The 18,513-nt window shown below is 40.1% G+C and overlaps 1 protein-coding gene across 1 annotated transcript; it reads left to right on the top strand.

The window, feature by feature from the left end:
• The first annotated feature begins 1,062 nt into the window (after positions 1-1,062).
• LOC116735474 (THAP domain-containing protein 6-like) lies at positions 1,063-17,369 on the top strand. Its single transcript, XM_032587397.1, has 5 exons — positions 1,063-1,251; positions 1,630-1,822; positions 1,953-2,066; positions 2,279-2,422; positions 17,214-17,369. The coding sequence occupies exons 1-5, from the start codon at positions 1,172-1,174 to the stop codon at positions 17,367-17,369; spliced, it is 687 nt and encodes a 228-aa protein (XP_032443288.1). The 5' UTR covers positions 1,063-1,171.
• Positions 17,370-18,513: the final 1,144 nt, after the last annotated feature.

The following is an 18,513-nucleotide window of genomic DNA, read 5'->3' as shown; positions in this document are numbered from 1 at the left end:
TTAAGAAGCTAACTTTCTGAATATTTATTACTTATGGTTTGGAATGCTGTTAGTAATGATCTAAAAATATCATAATGCATAATATATTTTTACAGCATCTTTTAAGCGACATGAGCGGAGCACAAGACAAAGGGCTGATTTATTTGCAATTTTAAAAAAAAGTTTTACTTGTATTTTCCTTTTTAAAATTGACCTCTAGTGTGAAGGCATAAACAGATCGGCAGTATTTTGTGTATAAAAACAACAAAATTGCTTTGGATGGATTTTTTTAAAATTATTTTTAACTCCGTCATCTTCCTTTCCTGCTTCCCTACATTCATACGTGAAAGTGTTGTCTCGCAACAACAACAACAACAAAAAAAAGAAAAGAAAAAACTCTTGGAAAGTGCAGAGCGACTTCGGGGTCTGGGATCTTCAAATAAACCCAGCCTGGGTGTCATGGGGACCAGGAAGTGGAATTAACCGCTATATTAGCTGACCTTCATCTCGTTGTTTGTCCCAACCTGGCTGGCTGGGCCCACGGCCGGCCGGTAACCACGGCCTCCGGCTCCAACAATGCCGGCATTTCCATCGGTAAGAAAGAAAAACAGTGGCTTTAGGGGGTTTACTGAGCAAACACGACGAGCGGTGCCAAACACTCCTCGCTCCCACATTTCACAATCGCTTTCTATATTGCCTTTTTTTTTTTTTTTTTTCTTCTCGCCCCTCTCTTGTCGCCCGCTGGAGCTCTGGGAAGCCACCAGACGGTTCTGGGTCGAGTGTGGGACAGAAACGTAGGAAAGCAGCACTGACCTGTGTGTAGAAGCGCTCTTGTTGACGAGTTGCGCAAAAATAACACGACAAAATATGGACATGGCGGTTTTGATTCCGAGTGCGGCTAAAAGGTAAAACATGTCTACGTGTCCGCGGAGAGCTTCGTTTTTTTTTTTTTTTAGATTGGGTTGTGTTATACCGCTCCACGCCATTAGGTGGAGCCGCTGACAAGAGGAACATGAGAAACGGTAGGAAGAGGAAGAGTCACGTTTCATGTTGAAGGGTTTGAGTGCGTAGTGTGTCCCACCATAGACATAATATAAGGGTAGACGCCGCATTGGCCGCTCCGGCGCAGGAAATACGGCGGCCATCTTAGAGCGGTATACCCTCGTACTTTGCTGAACCAAAACAACAGAAGATGCCTCAGTTCTGCTCGGCTTATTCGTGTTTAAATCTACGAACTGTTGATGTCAGGGACCGGGGGATAACTTTTCACAAGTAAGAATGACATATTATTGTTAGTATGTTGTGAATGTAATATTACTGTACTGTATTTATGCCCACCAGCGAAATGACAGCAAATGTTAGCTATCGGTCTTCAGCCGGAGATTTGATGACAGGAATATGTTTCAAACAGGCCTACTCACAATTTCAGTAGCTTTGTTTAATTATCATTATCAACAAATTTTAATCAAATTTGGAGTTTTATGTTCTTTAAAATATGAAGATCAAAAATAGTGAGTGTAACGTTTTTCTGAATGCTCAGCTTAAGCAGGCAACAAGGCTCCTTAGTTTCAACCGTTGCAAATAACATGGACCTCATTCGGACAATGTTTTTGTGTACACACTCCCAGATATCACGTTTTTGTTTTAAAGGTTTCCAAAAGATAAAGAGAGGAGGAAGAGGTGGGAAATAGCTTTGAGGAGGGATGGATTCACTGCAAGTGATTCATCTGTACTATGCAGTGAGCATTTCAAAACGGAGGATTTTGACAAAACAGGTCAGATTGTCAGACTGAGAGCTGATGTGATACCATCAATTTTCAGCTTCCCAGTTCACCTTCAAAGAGTAGGTGCATTATTAAAAGTTCATTAGCATTCATAAATGTGCATAATGTTAGCCTTAAGGGATATATGTGTGTTTATGTACAGGTAGTATATACTGTGAAGTCCATATTCATAAGGTTTTTACATTTAAGGTTGAAAACTACAGAACTACAATAACCTCCACAAAAGCCCAAAGTAGTGAGTATGTGGCCTCTCAAGATGACCCAGAAACTTGTAGTTCAGACCTGCAACCTCAGTCTAATGATGTGAGTATTTTTTCTATTGTAAATATCATATCATAATGGTCAAGATCATATTAAAATCTAAATTATTTTCTAACCCTCATGTTGAATGTTCTCACAAATAAAACAAATAAAACCAACATAGTTGAAGACACACACAGTGCTGCTGTCGTCTGAAAGAAAGTGTGCCATAGTGATGTCTAAGTGATGGGTGATGTCCATCTCTCTGTCTTTAGGATCATTGCTATGCTTTGCCAGCTTCTCTTACCGCTGTCACTGCAAAACATAAGAGAGCGTTGGCAAGAGTGGAATATCTGGAGCGGGACAAGAAAAACACCATGGCCAGAGAGAAGAGGGCAAAGACCACAGCAAAGTCACTTTTTATATATATATATATATATATATATATGTGTGTGTATGTATAAGGCTATTAGATTGTGTAAAAATGTAATGAATATGTAAATACTGTCACAACAGATAAGTATGCATGTGTGTATGTGTGTATATATGAGATTATCGGAATATATACATAATGTGTGTGAATAAATTGCATCTTTGGTTGTATCTTGCAAAACATGTCATACTTTAAAACATTGTATTCCACCAAAATTATTTAAATATGCTAAACTATACGTTCCTATACATGCAATTTTAATAGCTGTATGCCTAAAATTTAATTATGTGACAATGTGATTACTATTCAGCGTGTTATGATCTATTAAATGCGCTGATCCTTTATTGTGCCTGCCAAATATATAAGGCTGAGTGGAGTGGTATACCGCTCCAAGATGGCCGCCCTAAATCTCGTCAGCTCCAATAGGCGAGAGCGGCCCATGAGGCGTCTATCCATATATTATGTCTATGTGTCCCACATTCTCCACATCCGCCTCGGCGAAGTGTATTACCCACAATTCATTGCTGCATGCGGTATTTTGAGTTAACAGGCAGATTTCTAGCAATGTTTTGTTGTTTTTTCCCAGCCTTTGCAGAAAAGTCAAACAAAATAGCATGACAAGGCACACGTTAGTAATAAAAAAAGTTGATATGATAGAAAAAAAGAAGCAAAAAGAATAGTCACAAACTAAACTGTGTGGAAAGTAAAACATGTCACAAATGCAAGACAAATTCCAAATCTTAAATTAAGATATGAACATATTGGGATAGAGAGTGGGCTTTTGTGATGTTGCAACGTTTAAGCTCTCTCTTAAATAAAATTATTTCACTTTAAAAATGGAGAAGATTTTTAGAAAGCAGTATTTGTGAATAAAGCCAGTGGATTAAATACATGATGGTATATATATATAAATATATAATAATTTAACTCTTCGTCCCCTTCATCAGGAGGGTCGCTGCTGCATTTGGGACATGTTGGGCGAGAGGCGGGGTTCACCCTGGACAGGTCGCCAGTCCATCGCAGACATTTTAGGTCCATTAGTCTTCTTATTTTTCAAATGTAGCATCAGGCTTTTTTTATTATTATTTTTTTTTATATATGTCGTATGTTTGTCCTTAACTTGATCTTTATTAGCACATTAGCTCCACTTTATACCGAACTAACTTTTAGCTGCATAAATATGAATAAAAAAATAAATAAATCACGTCTCTAATTAGTCAAATCACAGACTGTTTAATTGATTATTAGTACATTTTAATGTGTATTTTTTTTGCCACCTTGGAAATATGCAACGCTCATTGAGCAAAGCTGTCGCGAAAAAAAGAGAAAAAAATCAGTTTTCAAAAGTATTGAAATAATTTTTGTTTCACTCTACTGAACATGTGTAATTACATAGAAAAACAAGTCAAATATCTCCAACAATAGCTTAGGAAAGCAAAAAACATCTTTACTGTACATTTAAAATAATTTGTTTTCTTGTAGTTGTACTTTTAGCAGCACAAAATGCCTAAACGGTGGCCAGTCAGTGACATTTTGGATGTCGAAGTTACGAACAGGGGCGTACTGTCCCAATTCTCACATTTTTGCACGCTTGTACACCTGCGCACTCGAACCCTCATGTGCCCTTGACTGAATCCACACTTCACACAGGGGCGTAGGTTGCACACCGAGCTTCGGGACTGGGCCTATGACGGCGCTGTCCTCGTTCGGTTAGTTCGTACTTGCTGTGGCACATTAAATAAATGCACCGATTTATCCAAGAATGTGTCTTGTTTTCCACACCGTCATGGACCACCTGTAGATTTCATCAAACCCATCAAATATGTTATTAAAAAGCAAATACACAAAGCAGCGACAGTCAAAAACACAATCCAGGGATTTGTTGCGGTGCGTCAACAAAGTTTCCGTGTTCTATTGCTCCCGTTACAACTGCTAAGTAGAAGCAAAATCATGGATATTGTCACCATCCTAAAATAATGGACCTAGTCATCTTTTTTTGCCAAAAGTGATTTTTGAGTCCTCAAATAAATCACCGTCTTTTCGTTACCAAAAGATGATTTAAGCAAAAAACCAGGGATCATTTGTGGCAAAAAAAAAGACTTAAGGTATTATTTTAGGGAGGTGGTGATATGAAATCAGGCTTCTTCGGTCTGAATAAAATTCATTCATTCATTTTGGGTTACATCCATCTGGCCTCCAAGTACCTTTGGTTTAGTAATTCTACTAACAATATCACATTTATCCTTATAGTGCAAAGACACAAAAACAACAACAAAAAAATAGCAATAAAATCATTAAAAATAATGTTAAAGACATAAAGATAAGAACAAAAATCAAAACTGATCAGGGCAAAAATCAAAAGTAATAAAATTAATGATAAATTAAGCACGAATAAGACACAAGTGTTGATAATTGAAAGCATATATACTAAACTAGTGAAGGATTTTAATATTTTAGCCAATGTGGCAGAAGGTTAGGACACAAATACATGCCAGCATTATTAAGAAGTGATTGGCTGCACACGCAGAAAAACACAGTAAAAAATAGATCACGAGTTTTGTATTCATGTCCATTTCTTTCCACGTTTCTTCAGAAAACCGAACCGTATTTGAGAGGATGTCTTTGCGAAATCCCAGAATGATCAAATCTCGCCACAGTCCCTTCTGTTTTAAAGCTCTGCGGTCTGTTTTTACCATCATTTCGAATGTTGCTCCTTCCAGCCGCAGCCGAGCACAGAAGCAGAGTAAAAGTAAAGGCGCTCTCTTTTGCTGCTTGTAAATCAGCTTCCCTGCTTGCTCCGATTAACGTGGGGAGACATCAAACGGTCAGGAAGCAGAACCGTTGCATAAAGAAACTTTTTACTGCGCGGTTCTGTCTCTTCTGTGTTTCTGTTAGAAAAATGTATAAATCTGTGCGGTTGAAAATGGTAAAAAATAAAAAGAGTAGTAAAATATCCCAGAGTTTTGGGCTTTCTGGCCCAAAATCTTTATCGCTGGGGGTTAAATGTCAGCTGCAAAATGTCGACAATATGACCAATGGGATCAAAGAAAAGAAGGAAATTTAAGCTCCTGTTCTGATTTAAGGGATGACGGTGCTCCTAAGGTCGAACTTGAGCGTGTGTGTGTGTGTGTTTGTGAACGGCAGCCAGCGTGTGTGTCTCAGTATGTGGTGGGATTCAGTCGAATTGAAGTGGGCGTTCGAAGCCAGGGATCAGACACGTTTCAGCCTCAGTAATCATCCGCAGGGTCAAAGGAGGACGGCCGGGGTCACGCTGGCAGCCAGGAGGGAATCTATTATCTCACGTTTAACAACCAAACACACACACACACACATTCACCTTCAGCATTGTAACCTTGGGTTTGCTACTGTGGTGATATCATACAGACGGTTATTATTCCGAGCGAATGAAGGAAGAAGGATAAGTATTCCCTTACACGATAAAAAGTGATGGAACAGTGTGTTTTTATCCGCTCCGTTGGATAAATATGATTTCTCCTTTTGATTCGGGCGGGAAGTTCGAACCGACTGCGGCTCAGACTCAACGTATCGCTGAGATGAAAACGAAGTGGCTTTCTAGCAGTCTGGGAACAATTATCCAGACGTTTCAGCATCCAGATTGTATTTTGTTTTATTTTTTCTCCTCAGAGTCCAGCTACCACCCTTAGGTTCTGGTCTCACTTTAATTAAAGGGGCGCAAAAGTTACATAACATCGAGGGGGGGAGGCAGTAAATTATTTTTTTTTATTCGGCATGCAACATGGCCGTATACCACAGGGCAACAAAATGGAGTTTTGACAGACACCACCACTCTTGAATGGGGTTTTATGGTTACCGTGGAAACAACAATAATGCTACGTACTTCGATTTCTGTCGTTTTAAAAACAGAAATGCCCTCCAAACAGAAGTTGGAGAGAGACGAGGTAAAGGTAACCAACGAACAGAACGATTTAAATACATTTATGATTCTGATAGTTACAGACTAGAAAGGAACACCAATGAATTAATTACATAATAAATATGATCCATTGACCAATATCTTTTCCGAAAGTGTTACTCTTGTGACCACAGTCTAATAGTAGAGAAAAGATTGAGAAAAAACAGTATTATTGCACTGAACAACAAAAGAATAAAATAAAACAGTACCATTAAACACAATGATCCCCAACCATCCAGTCGTCTGATTTACTCCCCTTACGCAGTAAAGGAAGGAAGCGTGTTTATATTTAGCTAAGTTCCCTTTCACTTTAGATTTATTCTGATTTGTTCTTCAGGATCTCTTGCACTGCTTGAACACCAAACAGCACTCTGGGAGGACTGATGGCGATCAGAAGGAATCGTGCACAAAAGATCTAAAAACACAAATCGCTGTAGTTTAAGGCTTTGAACACTCAGGCTGGTTTTCAAGAATTATTTTTTTTTAAATTGTAAAACTTTCTGGTGGACAACTCGGTTTGTCCATCTAAATTCTGTAGTCCCAGTGGAAATGAAGGGCGTTACAGTTTATTACCACCAGAGTGCGCTGTTCTCCCCTAGCGACCCCAGAAGTCTGTAGGAAGTTAAACGAAACCGGAACAACGCTACTTAAACACGCACGGCCTGTTCTAGGTAGGAGGGATATTTCTCCAAATTTACCGACTCTTAAAGCTTAGAGACGGTAAATATCTAATTGTCACTATCTTTTACCAAAAACAAGCAACTGAAATAATGACTTTAATCACACAGAGACAGGAAACGAGCTGTTTGCGGACTTTGAGAGCCTACAGTGTTTCAGAGTTGAATTTTTTTTCAAGTTAACAGGAATTTTGAAAGTATCACTAGGTAATTATGTGTTATTGCAAGACATTATTAGCAATACCTAAAGATTATCTATAAAGTCTTAAAGAAGGCAAACATAAGAAAATGTACAATTTGTGACATTCTAGATTAAATGTGAGTGCATGGTGTAAGAGGGTTTAAAAAATAATAATTTTACAGAAGTTTGTGTGTTTTGAACGTGGTACAAATGTTTCTTACTGTAACATTTTACTACATCAGTGGGCAGTTGGTTTTACCGGTCATTTCTGCGCTAACTGAGGCTGTGTTTGTATTTTCCACCATGTTGAAACAAATAATTTGTATCAAGAAGTGAATGTCTCATGTAGGTTTAACCATGCAGGTAAGGGTTAGGGATAGGGTTAGGGTTAATGTATGTATTTGCAGACAGAGACCACTGCAGTTGTTTATGCTCATGTTCTTTTGGTTCCATACTTTATCCCAGAGGTGGGGATGCGAGTCACATGACTTGGACTCGAGTCATTAAAATCAAGACTTGAGACTTGACTTGACAAAATGCTCCAAGACTCGGACTTGACTTTGACTTTCATACCATTGACTTGGGACTTGACTTGAAGCTGTTTACTTGAAAAGACTTGATATTTTCAAAGTCTTAAAATTCAAAACACATTATTTATAAAGTGGCCCCATTAATTCATTTCACTCATTCCGTATTTACAGGCGCAGACCGTCCATCTGTTTTTTCACACTCCGTATCTCTGCGTGCGTAAGCTGCAGCACAACCAATCAAATTAACAGGATTTAAAAATAACAATGGGGGAGAAAAAACGCTCAAAGCAGATCTGCTCCTGTGATTAATTTCTTTGGGGTACATCAATCATGAAATATCCAACTAAAAACGGAGTGAAACATGAAAAACCTGCAAGACCAGGATCTCAGATGGAGATACAACAACTTCCAACTCTTTGGCATTTGAAGTTGCACAAAGAACGGTAAGTGGTACTTTTCTTTTACTATGAGACAACTGACCAGCTAACGTCGTGTTAGCTGGTCAGTTACCTAGGTGATACCGCTCATCTTTCACTTGTCTGCTGTATAAATCCGGTGATTCAAACGTATCCACATTAATGTGCACCATGTTAGCTCAGGAAGCCGGTGGATAGTGAGCGAGGCTCCGGATCAGAAAGCAGGTTCTAGACCTGAACTCAGGGAAGAGAGTTTCTCTCTGTTCCATCATAATGATGAACCGGGTCCAGTTCCATCACAGGATGGATGGTGTATTCATAAGGAAAACTATGGTTTCTTACATCCCTTTCCCTCCCTGCTCCCTATTAGTATTTTCCCATAAATGTCCCCTCTTCCCCCCACTGTTAGTTTTACTCCCCCCTCCTCTGACAGTAGCACCAGACAGAGACATTTCCCATATTCTCAAATCCAAAATTTGACAGGTATGGATGTATTTGAAGACATCTATGTTGGGAAATTATATTGACAATAAATAGATCGTTTACTGCATTTCGTGCATTAAGTCTACTGTTTTTTCAGTTATAACTCTTCAAATGGCAGCGTGATGGTCGTTGAAATACCATCTCCAAGTGGTATAATTTTGCTAGAAAACAAATCAAAATCCAGTAATTTTGCTATCCTTCAGAAATTGTTCTGAGTGTTTCTGGATGGTAATGCTGCACGTTATTTTGTGTCTTGGTTCGTGATTCTGGCAAGTTTGATTCAGGCAACATGTTTTTATCACTGAGATGTGAAATTAGCTGTAGATTTAACCCCACTTGGACTGACAGATATTTATTTTACCATCACATCCAAAGTCAAAACCACTGGGCTTTATTTGCAATGAGTGCATTGTGTGTTTGATTTTTAAAAGAACACATGGTCTATTATTTACATTTATCATAACTGGAACATTGTTTAAAAAAACCAAAAAACGACTCGAATGGAATTGAAATTCCAAGCTCCCGACTTGAGACTTGACTCTGACTTGAGGACAAAGACTTGAGACGTACTTGAGACTTGCAAAACAGTGACTTGGTCCCACCTCTGCTTCATCCTATGCACTACATTTTTTTTATTTAATGTTGTTTCAGAATGTCAAGTAGTCTGGGAATAAAGACACCAAAACACATTTTGTGTCTGGTTTCAGCCTAATTCCACCTGCTCACATTTGCATTTAAGATTCAGCCCAAAAAGTTAACAATTTTCCACATGCACATTTTGGAGGAGTGTGCGCTTCCCTCTCCTAGGGAGCCAAACAGATAAGCTCACTATGTGGGCATGAATGTGGGCCGGCCACGCGAAGGCAGGAGCTAGGGTTGACTCGGTGATGATATCATTTTGCGAGTGTACCGTTGGTTGTTTCTCCAAAATCTCTTTGTATATTTTTTCGTTGTGGATTGCCCTGTCCAGTTGAAGCTTTATGTGCTCCTTCGTCACCTTTGAACCTTAAGGTTTGTCTGTGGAATTATCAATTTGCAGCTCTCCATCTCACCAACCACCGTGGTCTCATCATGGATTGGTTGAGATGTAGTTGTTTGAGGAGGAATCTACGAGTTGATTGACGAATGCAATTTGCGTGCGTTATACCTGGCTAGGTCAGGCTTGTACCAACCCTCACGTGGTTCCAAAAAACGCAGAGGAACTGTGACGAATCTGGTCGGGGCTAACTGGGGAAGAACCGGGTAAAGCTAGGCCCTTAGAGAAGGACTTTACTGATCTCAGTCTCCATTGAGCATGGTAGATTTATTTTACGTTGTTGTGTTTGCGTTGAGGGCGTGAAGCATTTATTGGTTGATTTAACCTGTATTTTCTAGAGAAGAGCTGTCATTCCACGGAGTTAAGTTGGTTGTACCTTTGGTTTGTGACCAGGATCACCAGTCAAATCCTTCAAATGACCACGCCTTGTGGCAGACCACATGTTATGGATCAGTTACCATGGACCTTTGAGGCCCAGTTTCCACCGATCACATCATGTCAGAATTTCAGCCATCGTAAAATGCCATTTATTTTATGATCACGCAGTGCAAGTAGTTAATCCATACGGGAAGCTCAGATCTCCCAACAAATTTACGGAGATTACAAGTTACAAGAGCTCTGGGCAACCACGGCTAATGAGAGACTCATATGTATGACCACAAAGTAACAAACCGTGGCTGCAGCCCAACAGGTCCTAAAATTGTTGTGCGAGAGAACACAAACACTCCTCTGTGAAACTAATTTAACGGCTGAGCTTTGTTCATGTTGCTGGGAGAGACGTTGATAGAACGAGCACTTCTAATGACACGGACCCGTTACCAGAGTGTGCCAGCGCATCTCAATGCTTGGCCATCACTCAGGAGGAGATGGGAATCAGTCAGCACTCTGACAACAAGTGTCCAGATGCCTTTCCTGCAAAATACGTGCACTTAATAAATTCTCACTAAATGGAATTAGAGAGAATGTTATTCTATTTTGATGAATAGAAGAATATAGTTTGCACAGGGTGAAGTTTATTTATTCAAGTCTCACCGACGCGTTTATTTAGCTTTCATTGGAGGTTTTGATTTTTAAAGGAATCTAAGCTCCAGTCAAGATCTTATTTTTACATTTGTACTCTTTCTTTTAAAATTGAGAGCAGTTATTGGGAACCTGTAATTAGTAATCTATCCGTTTCTTCACGGCATAAATATGGTGTGACACAGAGGATCATTTCTCTTAGGGCCTATCCCAATACATCCTACGCCCCTCTATAGCACATAAGCACATAAGGCAACTTTGCAAGTTGCAAGTGTAGAAAAATTGTAGAATTGGGAGAGTACGGGTTATGCCATCGACTTGGACCTCTGCGACATCCTAAATGGCTTCACCGGTTACTGTTTTGGCATCTGTACTGCTGAAAAGTACAACTACAACAAGCAATTGATTTTAAATGAACAGAAAAGGTACTTTTGCATTCTGAAGTCATTCCAGGAGATATTTGGCTGCTTAAATGTGTTTTTTAATGTCTTATTGAACGCAGAGCAAAATTAAATAGTATTCACACATGCACAGTAGAGTGAATAAAAAAATAATTTCAATATTTTACATTTGAAAGTTAATGACTGTAGCTGTGTTTCCATTGACTTTGTAATTGCACCAGTTGGAATTATGAAAATACATTTACTTCATGGAAACATGCCAACTTACAAAAAAAGGTTTTGATTAAAAAGTTTTGAAGCTAAGATGAGAGGTTTTTTTTCGATATATCGAAATTAGTGTCTTTTTCAAAACTACAATAGAAACACTGTTTCACGTTTCTACTGGCGGAAACAACAAAGACGACAACGGGAAGTGGTAGGAGGATGATGTCGCGGCATGTTTTTTAATGACTTTATCGCATAAACACACTCATTCAATTGGGATTTTTAATTGCCTTATTTATTTAATGGAATAAATAAGGCAATTGCAAAATTTTGTTTTTTCGACACTACCGAAATATTGACAGAGTTTAGCGCATATTTGTTGTGGAATCTCAGCAAGCGTGTAAAAGTCCCTCATATGAATTATCATTCCAAACGTCTCACTTCAAACAGCAAATGAAATGCAGCCAAAGAAGTCATAAACACTTGTTCTCTGTTGTCCACTTCTGTTCTTGGGAACTTGATATTTTCTCCCTGGTTTCCTCTGTTTTCAAGTTCAGCTCGATATGCTCATTTATATTGGCAGTTTGGGCTTATTTGCTCTAAATTAAAACCACTGAAGTGAGCCCAAGGACCACAGTTATAGAAGACTAAGTACTGCCACTATTGGCAAAAGTTAGTTTGCGCATAGTATTAGCAGCAGGGGCACTGATAATTATGGGAGCAATGATTTAAGTGAAATTTTTCTAAATTTCTCAGTGAGATCAGGTTGCTGCAATCATAAAAAACAACAAAAACATTTCCTTCCAGGATTTTCTTGGATGAGACTATCCTCCCTGACGACGAGGCGGCCATCAACGCTCCCTCTCTGGGGTTTACTGAGGATGTGTGAGATCCGTCTCTGCTCGATGTTGCGGCGGAGAAAGGAAGAGGGCGTTGCCGACTCGTCCGCGCTCTCTGGACTGCGGCCGTCTTCCGGCTTGGAGGGGACGAGTGACGAACTCGTTCCCGTTTCTCACAGCTTCGCAATGCGTCTAGTGTGTCAGACTGCGGTTCAAACCTCCCACTCCAGAGCCCGGCACGACATCTTACTGTCGCCGAGTTTGATACAGAGCTTTTCCCACGTCTGTCTACGTGAAAAGTGAAATAGTGGTTGACACTGAAATATCAATACCTCCAATTCTCGATCTTTATTCTCTAAGATAAAGAGAATGAAGATTCTCTTTATCTTAGACAATCTTTAAGCTCCATTCTCAAATCAAATAGTAACACTTTTGATGCTTCAGTTATTTGAAGGAATGCATACCATTAAAGAAAATGCAGAAAAGATGAACAAAACTATTGAGATGTTGTCTAAATTCTTTTAATTGGTAGGGAACTACTTTTCCTTCCACCTAGAGTGGAGTGCTATTAGAAATGCCCCTTTATTATCCACTTTTTAAAACTCATCTTACGGCACAGTTTTATTCTTTGTCTTTTACCATGTTGAGACATTTCTCTTTTATTATGTTCTGTTGTTCCCATTGTTCTTCTGGACAACACTTTCTCGCAGCTACTGTTGTTCTAAAGGGCTTTATAAGTAAATTTATTTATTTCGGTAAAGGAAATGTTCTCTCAGTTTCAGTTCTCGTTATTTCTTCCATATTAGTTAACTGTACCAGCCCTGCATTTAAGGGCTGTATTCATAAACCCTTTGAATGAGGCATCAGATCAGAGGTCAGAACTGCATCAGGTATTATGGTGAACTGGGAGGCCGCGTTCTGTACGTGACTTTTACTGGAGAAGGCAGATCATATGGAATAGATAGACGTGAGCCCTGAATCCTTTTTACTGCGCCGCTTCACCTTGCGTGAGGCATCAGCAGGAGGAAGAGTGGAAACAGCCTCGGCGTAGACTCAACAGCTAGAGATGTCTCTCTGTGTGTGTGTGTGTGTGTGTGTCAGCATGAGAATGAGATGTGTATCTGATCGCAGTGATTTCTACGGTCCAACATGCGTGTGAAACCTTGACCGCCCCCCCCACCACCTTCCTCTCTCCAGGGGAGGTGCCGTGAAACGCTCAATGGACGTCTCTCTTCCCAGCATCTGGCTCTTAGAAGTGTCTGCGAACACATGGGCTCATTAGTTCCACCTCCGGGTGGACTCCTGCCCGATCGGCGCTGATGTGATCTCACAGGGGCCCGGGCCAGGCCTCCTGAGGGACCCATAACCACCCAGGCACCAGAGCAAATAGCTCAGAGCTTACGCACACTTCTTTATGGCAGGTGATTCTTTGCCCTCTTTCCAAAGCACGCAAGAAACTTCAAAGTCCCACGCTTGGAGCGCTGCTCTCATCCTTGGCTTCCTTGCGTCTTCGGAGCCGAAATCTTGGCCATGACCAGAGTTAGGCAACGGCAGGTGAGGTCACCGAGGGTGTTTTGATAAGCAAAACAGGGGATTTGGAGTCGTCCCAACTGTGTCTGTATCTGAAGGAAAGTACAAAAGCATGTTGATTTTCCAATCGATTTGACCATATTTGGACCAGAAATAGTTGCTGGAAGCCTAGTTAATCATTTTGTTTCCATTACAGCTGCAAGTTTTGAGGGCGTGTCGCCAACTTTACACTGATTTCTCTTTATAAAACAGCTTTAGCAATTGAAATTAGGTCTAGGTAAAATATAGTTTGATCTCAAATAGGGGTGGGCATTAATCGTATCATTTATTGTGATTTTTCCTTATCATGATCAAATTTTGATTTATTGTTGTCAGGCAAAACTCCAATTGATGATGATTCAATGAGAGCTGGGCATTTATTTGATAATTTATCGTGATACATTTCTTACCATAAAATTTTGATTTACCATTGTCATGATAAATTCCAAATAGTGATGCTCAAATCCCTCTAAAACTCTTCGTATAGCTGGGGTTGTTTTACTATTTCCTCCACTTTTTGTCCAATGAAAGCATCAACAAATACCAATGCATTCAAAAATCTGATTAAATGTGGCTACTTTGAACAGCAGCTTAATGACACAAATCACACTGAAGTGCATTTCAAATGGGAATGTTTTTCAAGAGCGGTGTTTTTAGTGGTACGATTGTTGTGACATGAAGCCATAGGAAAAGAAAAAAGAGCATAATATTCTCCGATTTCAGATCCAAAATAAATAAATTATAGTTTTTCAATGGGAGAACTAAAATGTGTCATTCTGGTAAATAATCAGTGAAAGCCCCAACAGACAATGCTGACAAATCTGAGGGAATCAAAAAATTCCCCTGCTGACCTATAAACGAGGAATCGAGTTAAAAACATAACATTTTAAACACTGTATTGTACATACATGGGTTTCTTTGAGACTGTTTTACTTGGATTGAAGCCCAGTCAGTAACTTTGTGTCATACTGAAAGATGGCCTGATAGACGGGACAGGCGAGGAAATGACTGGCAGCAGGAAAGATGCGGGAGGCGAGGAGGTTATCCACCAGCTGAGGAAAAACAATGGCTGGCAGCTCGGAGTGCTTGGTGATGAAAATCAGCTCTTGAGCCAATATAAACACTTGTATTGAAACATTCACACAGGAAAAAAAGAGAAATAGTCCTCCATGACGGGAAATGAGCATCCTCTTTAGTCGCTAAGACACGGCAAAGCAGACATTCTTCACAACACACAGGTAGATGAACGTACTTCTGTCACTATGGAGATTGAGAACGTTTTGAAACATTAAACCTCGTTTGCTTTGGTCCAAATCAGTTGATGGGTTTAAGTTGTAACTTTTTACGGTGCTTAATTTGTTTTCCAAACCTGACACTAGAAACCCGGTATGATTGTTCGAGACGGGACAACAAAATGTAGACACAGACACAGTGTTCTGCGTTTGTAGAAAACATGGAAAATTTAAAAAATGTAAACCTCTTACTAGTTGTCTTCTGGGTGTTATGTACACAGAATATGTGGAAGTTGCACATAAAGCTAATTGTTCACTCTACCGCATCCCACAATGCAACACAAACCTTGCGAGCAGGAGCCGATCACGAAGTTGGATCACGTTCCCAAGCTTCTCTAGAGTTGGTTGGAATCTGTATCGAGACAGGTTTCTTCAAGCGGTTTTGGTAAAGTTACTTAGATCAGCAGCCGAGATCGCTTGCTGTGTTCACATCTACACAAATGACTCGCATCGAATGGGGGAAACGAACCAGAGTTTGTTTTTGGACTGACTAAACACCTCAAATGTGAAAACACCCAAAATTTCAATTTTAGCTTGTATTATGATACAATGCTTACTGAAATGTTCCTTCTGTACTTTTTACTGTACTTGTTTAACTCTTCATTAAGTCTGAGGACTCAAAAGCACTAGATACTTCAGTCTTTCACCACTTCACTTCCTGATGGTATTAAGCTACATTGTAGCCGCAGCTGCCCTGAGGCAGACTTACGAGGCTGTCACTGAATGGGCACCAATGTCCGACCACCATATAGCAGCTTTATCTCTAAAAACTAATTTTAAAAAAGCTATTTTTACTGTTGTTTTCTTAATATATCAGCGGCTGCGTTTCCATTGACCATAAAATTGTGCAAGTTGAAATTAAGAAAATACATTTTCTTAACGGAAACACGGCAATTAAAAAAAAAACTGCATCTGCTGAGCGCATTTTACGAGCTACTTCTCAGTGCATTGCTGGTAAAAAAAAATATTGTTAAAGGGTTAATAGAGGAGCCATGTTGTGATGACTTCCTGAAGGCAGAGCTTCAGTAAGAGCAGGAGCTTCTTAAAGAGCCAGAGGCCCAATTTTAAGGCCTTAAACATTGAAGTAAAACTTCTTGTAAGTCATATTTGATACATACATCATGTTTATAACAACTGAAGTTCACATAGTTAACTTGAATATGCTATAAAATAGCACTACGTGCCTGGAAAATACATAATACTGCCCCTTCAAGTCTTGAGTGTATGCCGACTCTCCTCGAATCAGTCTTAAAAATGTCAGTTTGGGGCGTGCTGTGGTGGCGCAGTGGGTTAGCACGCCCTACGTTTGGAGGCCTTAGTCCTCGACGCGGACGTCGCGGGTTCGACTCCCGGTCCCGACGACCTTTACCGCATGTCTTCCCCCCTCTCCTCACCCTCCTTCCTGTCTGCCTACTGTAGAAAAAAAATACGAGTCACTAGCGCCGCAAAAACTCTTCGGAGAAAAAAAAAAAAGCCAGTTTATGGAAGATGGTAAATCCTTTTTTTCATGTTCTTTATCTCTTCGTCAAACTTTGGCGTGAGCATATGGTTTTATAAAATAAACACTGGGGTTTCATCTCTACGTACGCTCCGTTTGGTCCTCAAACCAGAGCTTTCAATGCTCCTTCTCCACTTTTTGCACACTGACAAAAAGAGAATGGAACACCAACTTAAAAAATATTTGTCAATTTTATTACAAGTAATTGAATGAAGTTTGTCAAAATTACTTTATCTACTTTTAGCATGTGAACTTAATAAAATGAATATATTTGCTTAGATAAAGTTGGTTTACTTGTAACCAGTTTTCGTTTTTTCAGTGTGTAGCTATGTGTTTGGCCGTCTCATTCCACAGCTACAGAAGTGTTGCCACTTTAAAGCTACGAGCTTTAGCAGTTTGACCCACGGCTAAGCTCAACAGCTCCTCTTAGCTAACTCCACACCTTTTCCAAATATGTACACAAGAGCCCGGAGGAGATCGCAGCGGCGCTCCACGCTGCATGCACAGATCGTAAATTAAAATATTCCGACGCGGTGTCGATTCGGCCCACGGATGCAATCTGCTCGCAAAGGAACACAAGCTCTGCGTAACTCAGAGTAGGGCTGGAAATGTTGCCGGAACAAGCCCGTTAACGGCCTCGGTCGCTGCTCAGGCCAAACCATTTCCTCATGGCGGCTTCTTTGTGCGTGCTGTTTAGATAGAAAACCGCTGGCTCCCAGCGGGGGAGCCGCAGCCGCGGCGGTTCCCACCAGCACCTGCGGGTCTGAGGAAAGAGCCAGCGAGCTTCACGCTGAGGCGGGCTCCTCCCTGGCTGAAGGCCTTGCTGCACATCAAGGGTTCTCCCTGGTCTTAGAGCAGTCCATTTCCTCCCCGGGCCTCAGGTTTAATATTGTGCAAAGTTTCATAAAATATTAATACAGGCGTCAGGCTGCAAGGTGGAAAAATCGTTACAACGATTTTCCACAAAAAGCTGATTTGCAGCTCTTTATAAAAGTATTCGCACACTTTTTGTCAACTTGCAACCACAAACTTCAAGCTGCAGTACTTAACGTTTATTAAAAATGTTTAAAACCGTCACCATCAATACCCACCATATTCTTGTTGTGTTGCTGTTGCCATGTGAAGAACTGCACCGCTAGCAATGAAAAGCAACCAATCGGAGCCAGGAGGAGGGTCCTAGCGCCGCCTATCAACCTCATGAACACGCTGCGACATGTGCTATTTGCAGAGAAACGATGCACCGTCACAGGAAAACCGTTACGGCTGCCATGGTAACTAGCCTTCGCCTTCACGACAGGCTCTGCTGATGTGGAGAAGCTATAGCACATGATTGACAGCACTAAGACTCACCTCCTGGCTCTGATTGGTTGTTTCTAGTTAGTGCTGGGAGAGCTCAATCTTCTTTCACATTTTATCTGTCTCATATTATACTGTCACAACAAAGTGAAATGTTTATAAAGGTTCTCAAACTTTTATAACCTCTAGTAAATACTAAGTTTTCCTAGTAGCGCCATAGACATTAGGGCAACACAACCAAGAATGTTTGTGATTATAGTAGTGTGTAATGAACGATATGTTACCCACTGATAGTGTGATTAGATGAAAGATGCAGTTTAGTATGCCTTTCAGTCAAAGTTCCAGGTTGAACATTTTGAAGGATTCTTATAATCCTTGGCATCAAAATACACTATTTCTACATTTAATGTCTAATAAAAACATTAATTGCACTTTAACCTTTATTAGCTTATCTTATAATTCTCTCACTCCGTTAGCAAGCAGTTAGGTTGGGTTTGATGTAATTAACAGATACAAGTTTCAACTATGCAGTACTTTGTGTTGTGCATAACATCCCAGTGAAATACATTCAAGTTCATGTTTTCAACATAGTATATTACAATGAGGCCTGAATACTACACCATATAGAACGTATATTTGAAAATGGCCAAGAGCAAATCACAGCGCAGTGTCTCTTTGAGCAAATATTAGCGATACGTCAT

This window comes from Xiphophorus hellerii, chromosome 16 (assembly GCF_003331165.1).
Source record: "Xiphophorus hellerii strain 12219 chromosome 16, Xiphophorus_hellerii-4.1, whole genome shotgun sequence".
Taxonomy (NCBI): Eukaryota; Metazoa; Chordata; class Actinopteri; order Cyprinodontiformes; family Poeciliidae; genus Xiphophorus; species Xiphophorus hellerii.
This window is presented reverse-complemented; position numbering and strand designations above follow the sequence as displayed.

Coding starts and splice junctions, on each gene's coding strand:
- LOC116735474 (XM_032587397.1), top strand. CDS start 1,172: ATGCCTCAGTTCTGCTCGGCTTATTCGTGTTTAAATCTACGAACTGTT. Junction 1,252..1,629: donor CGGGGGATAACTTTTCACAA/GTAAGAATGACA, acceptor TTTGTTTTAAAG/GTTTCCAAAAGATAAAGAGA. Junction 2,067..2,278: donor TGCAACCTCAGTCTAATGAT/GTGAGTATTTTT, acceptor CTCTGTCTTTAG/GATCATTGCTATGCTTTGCC.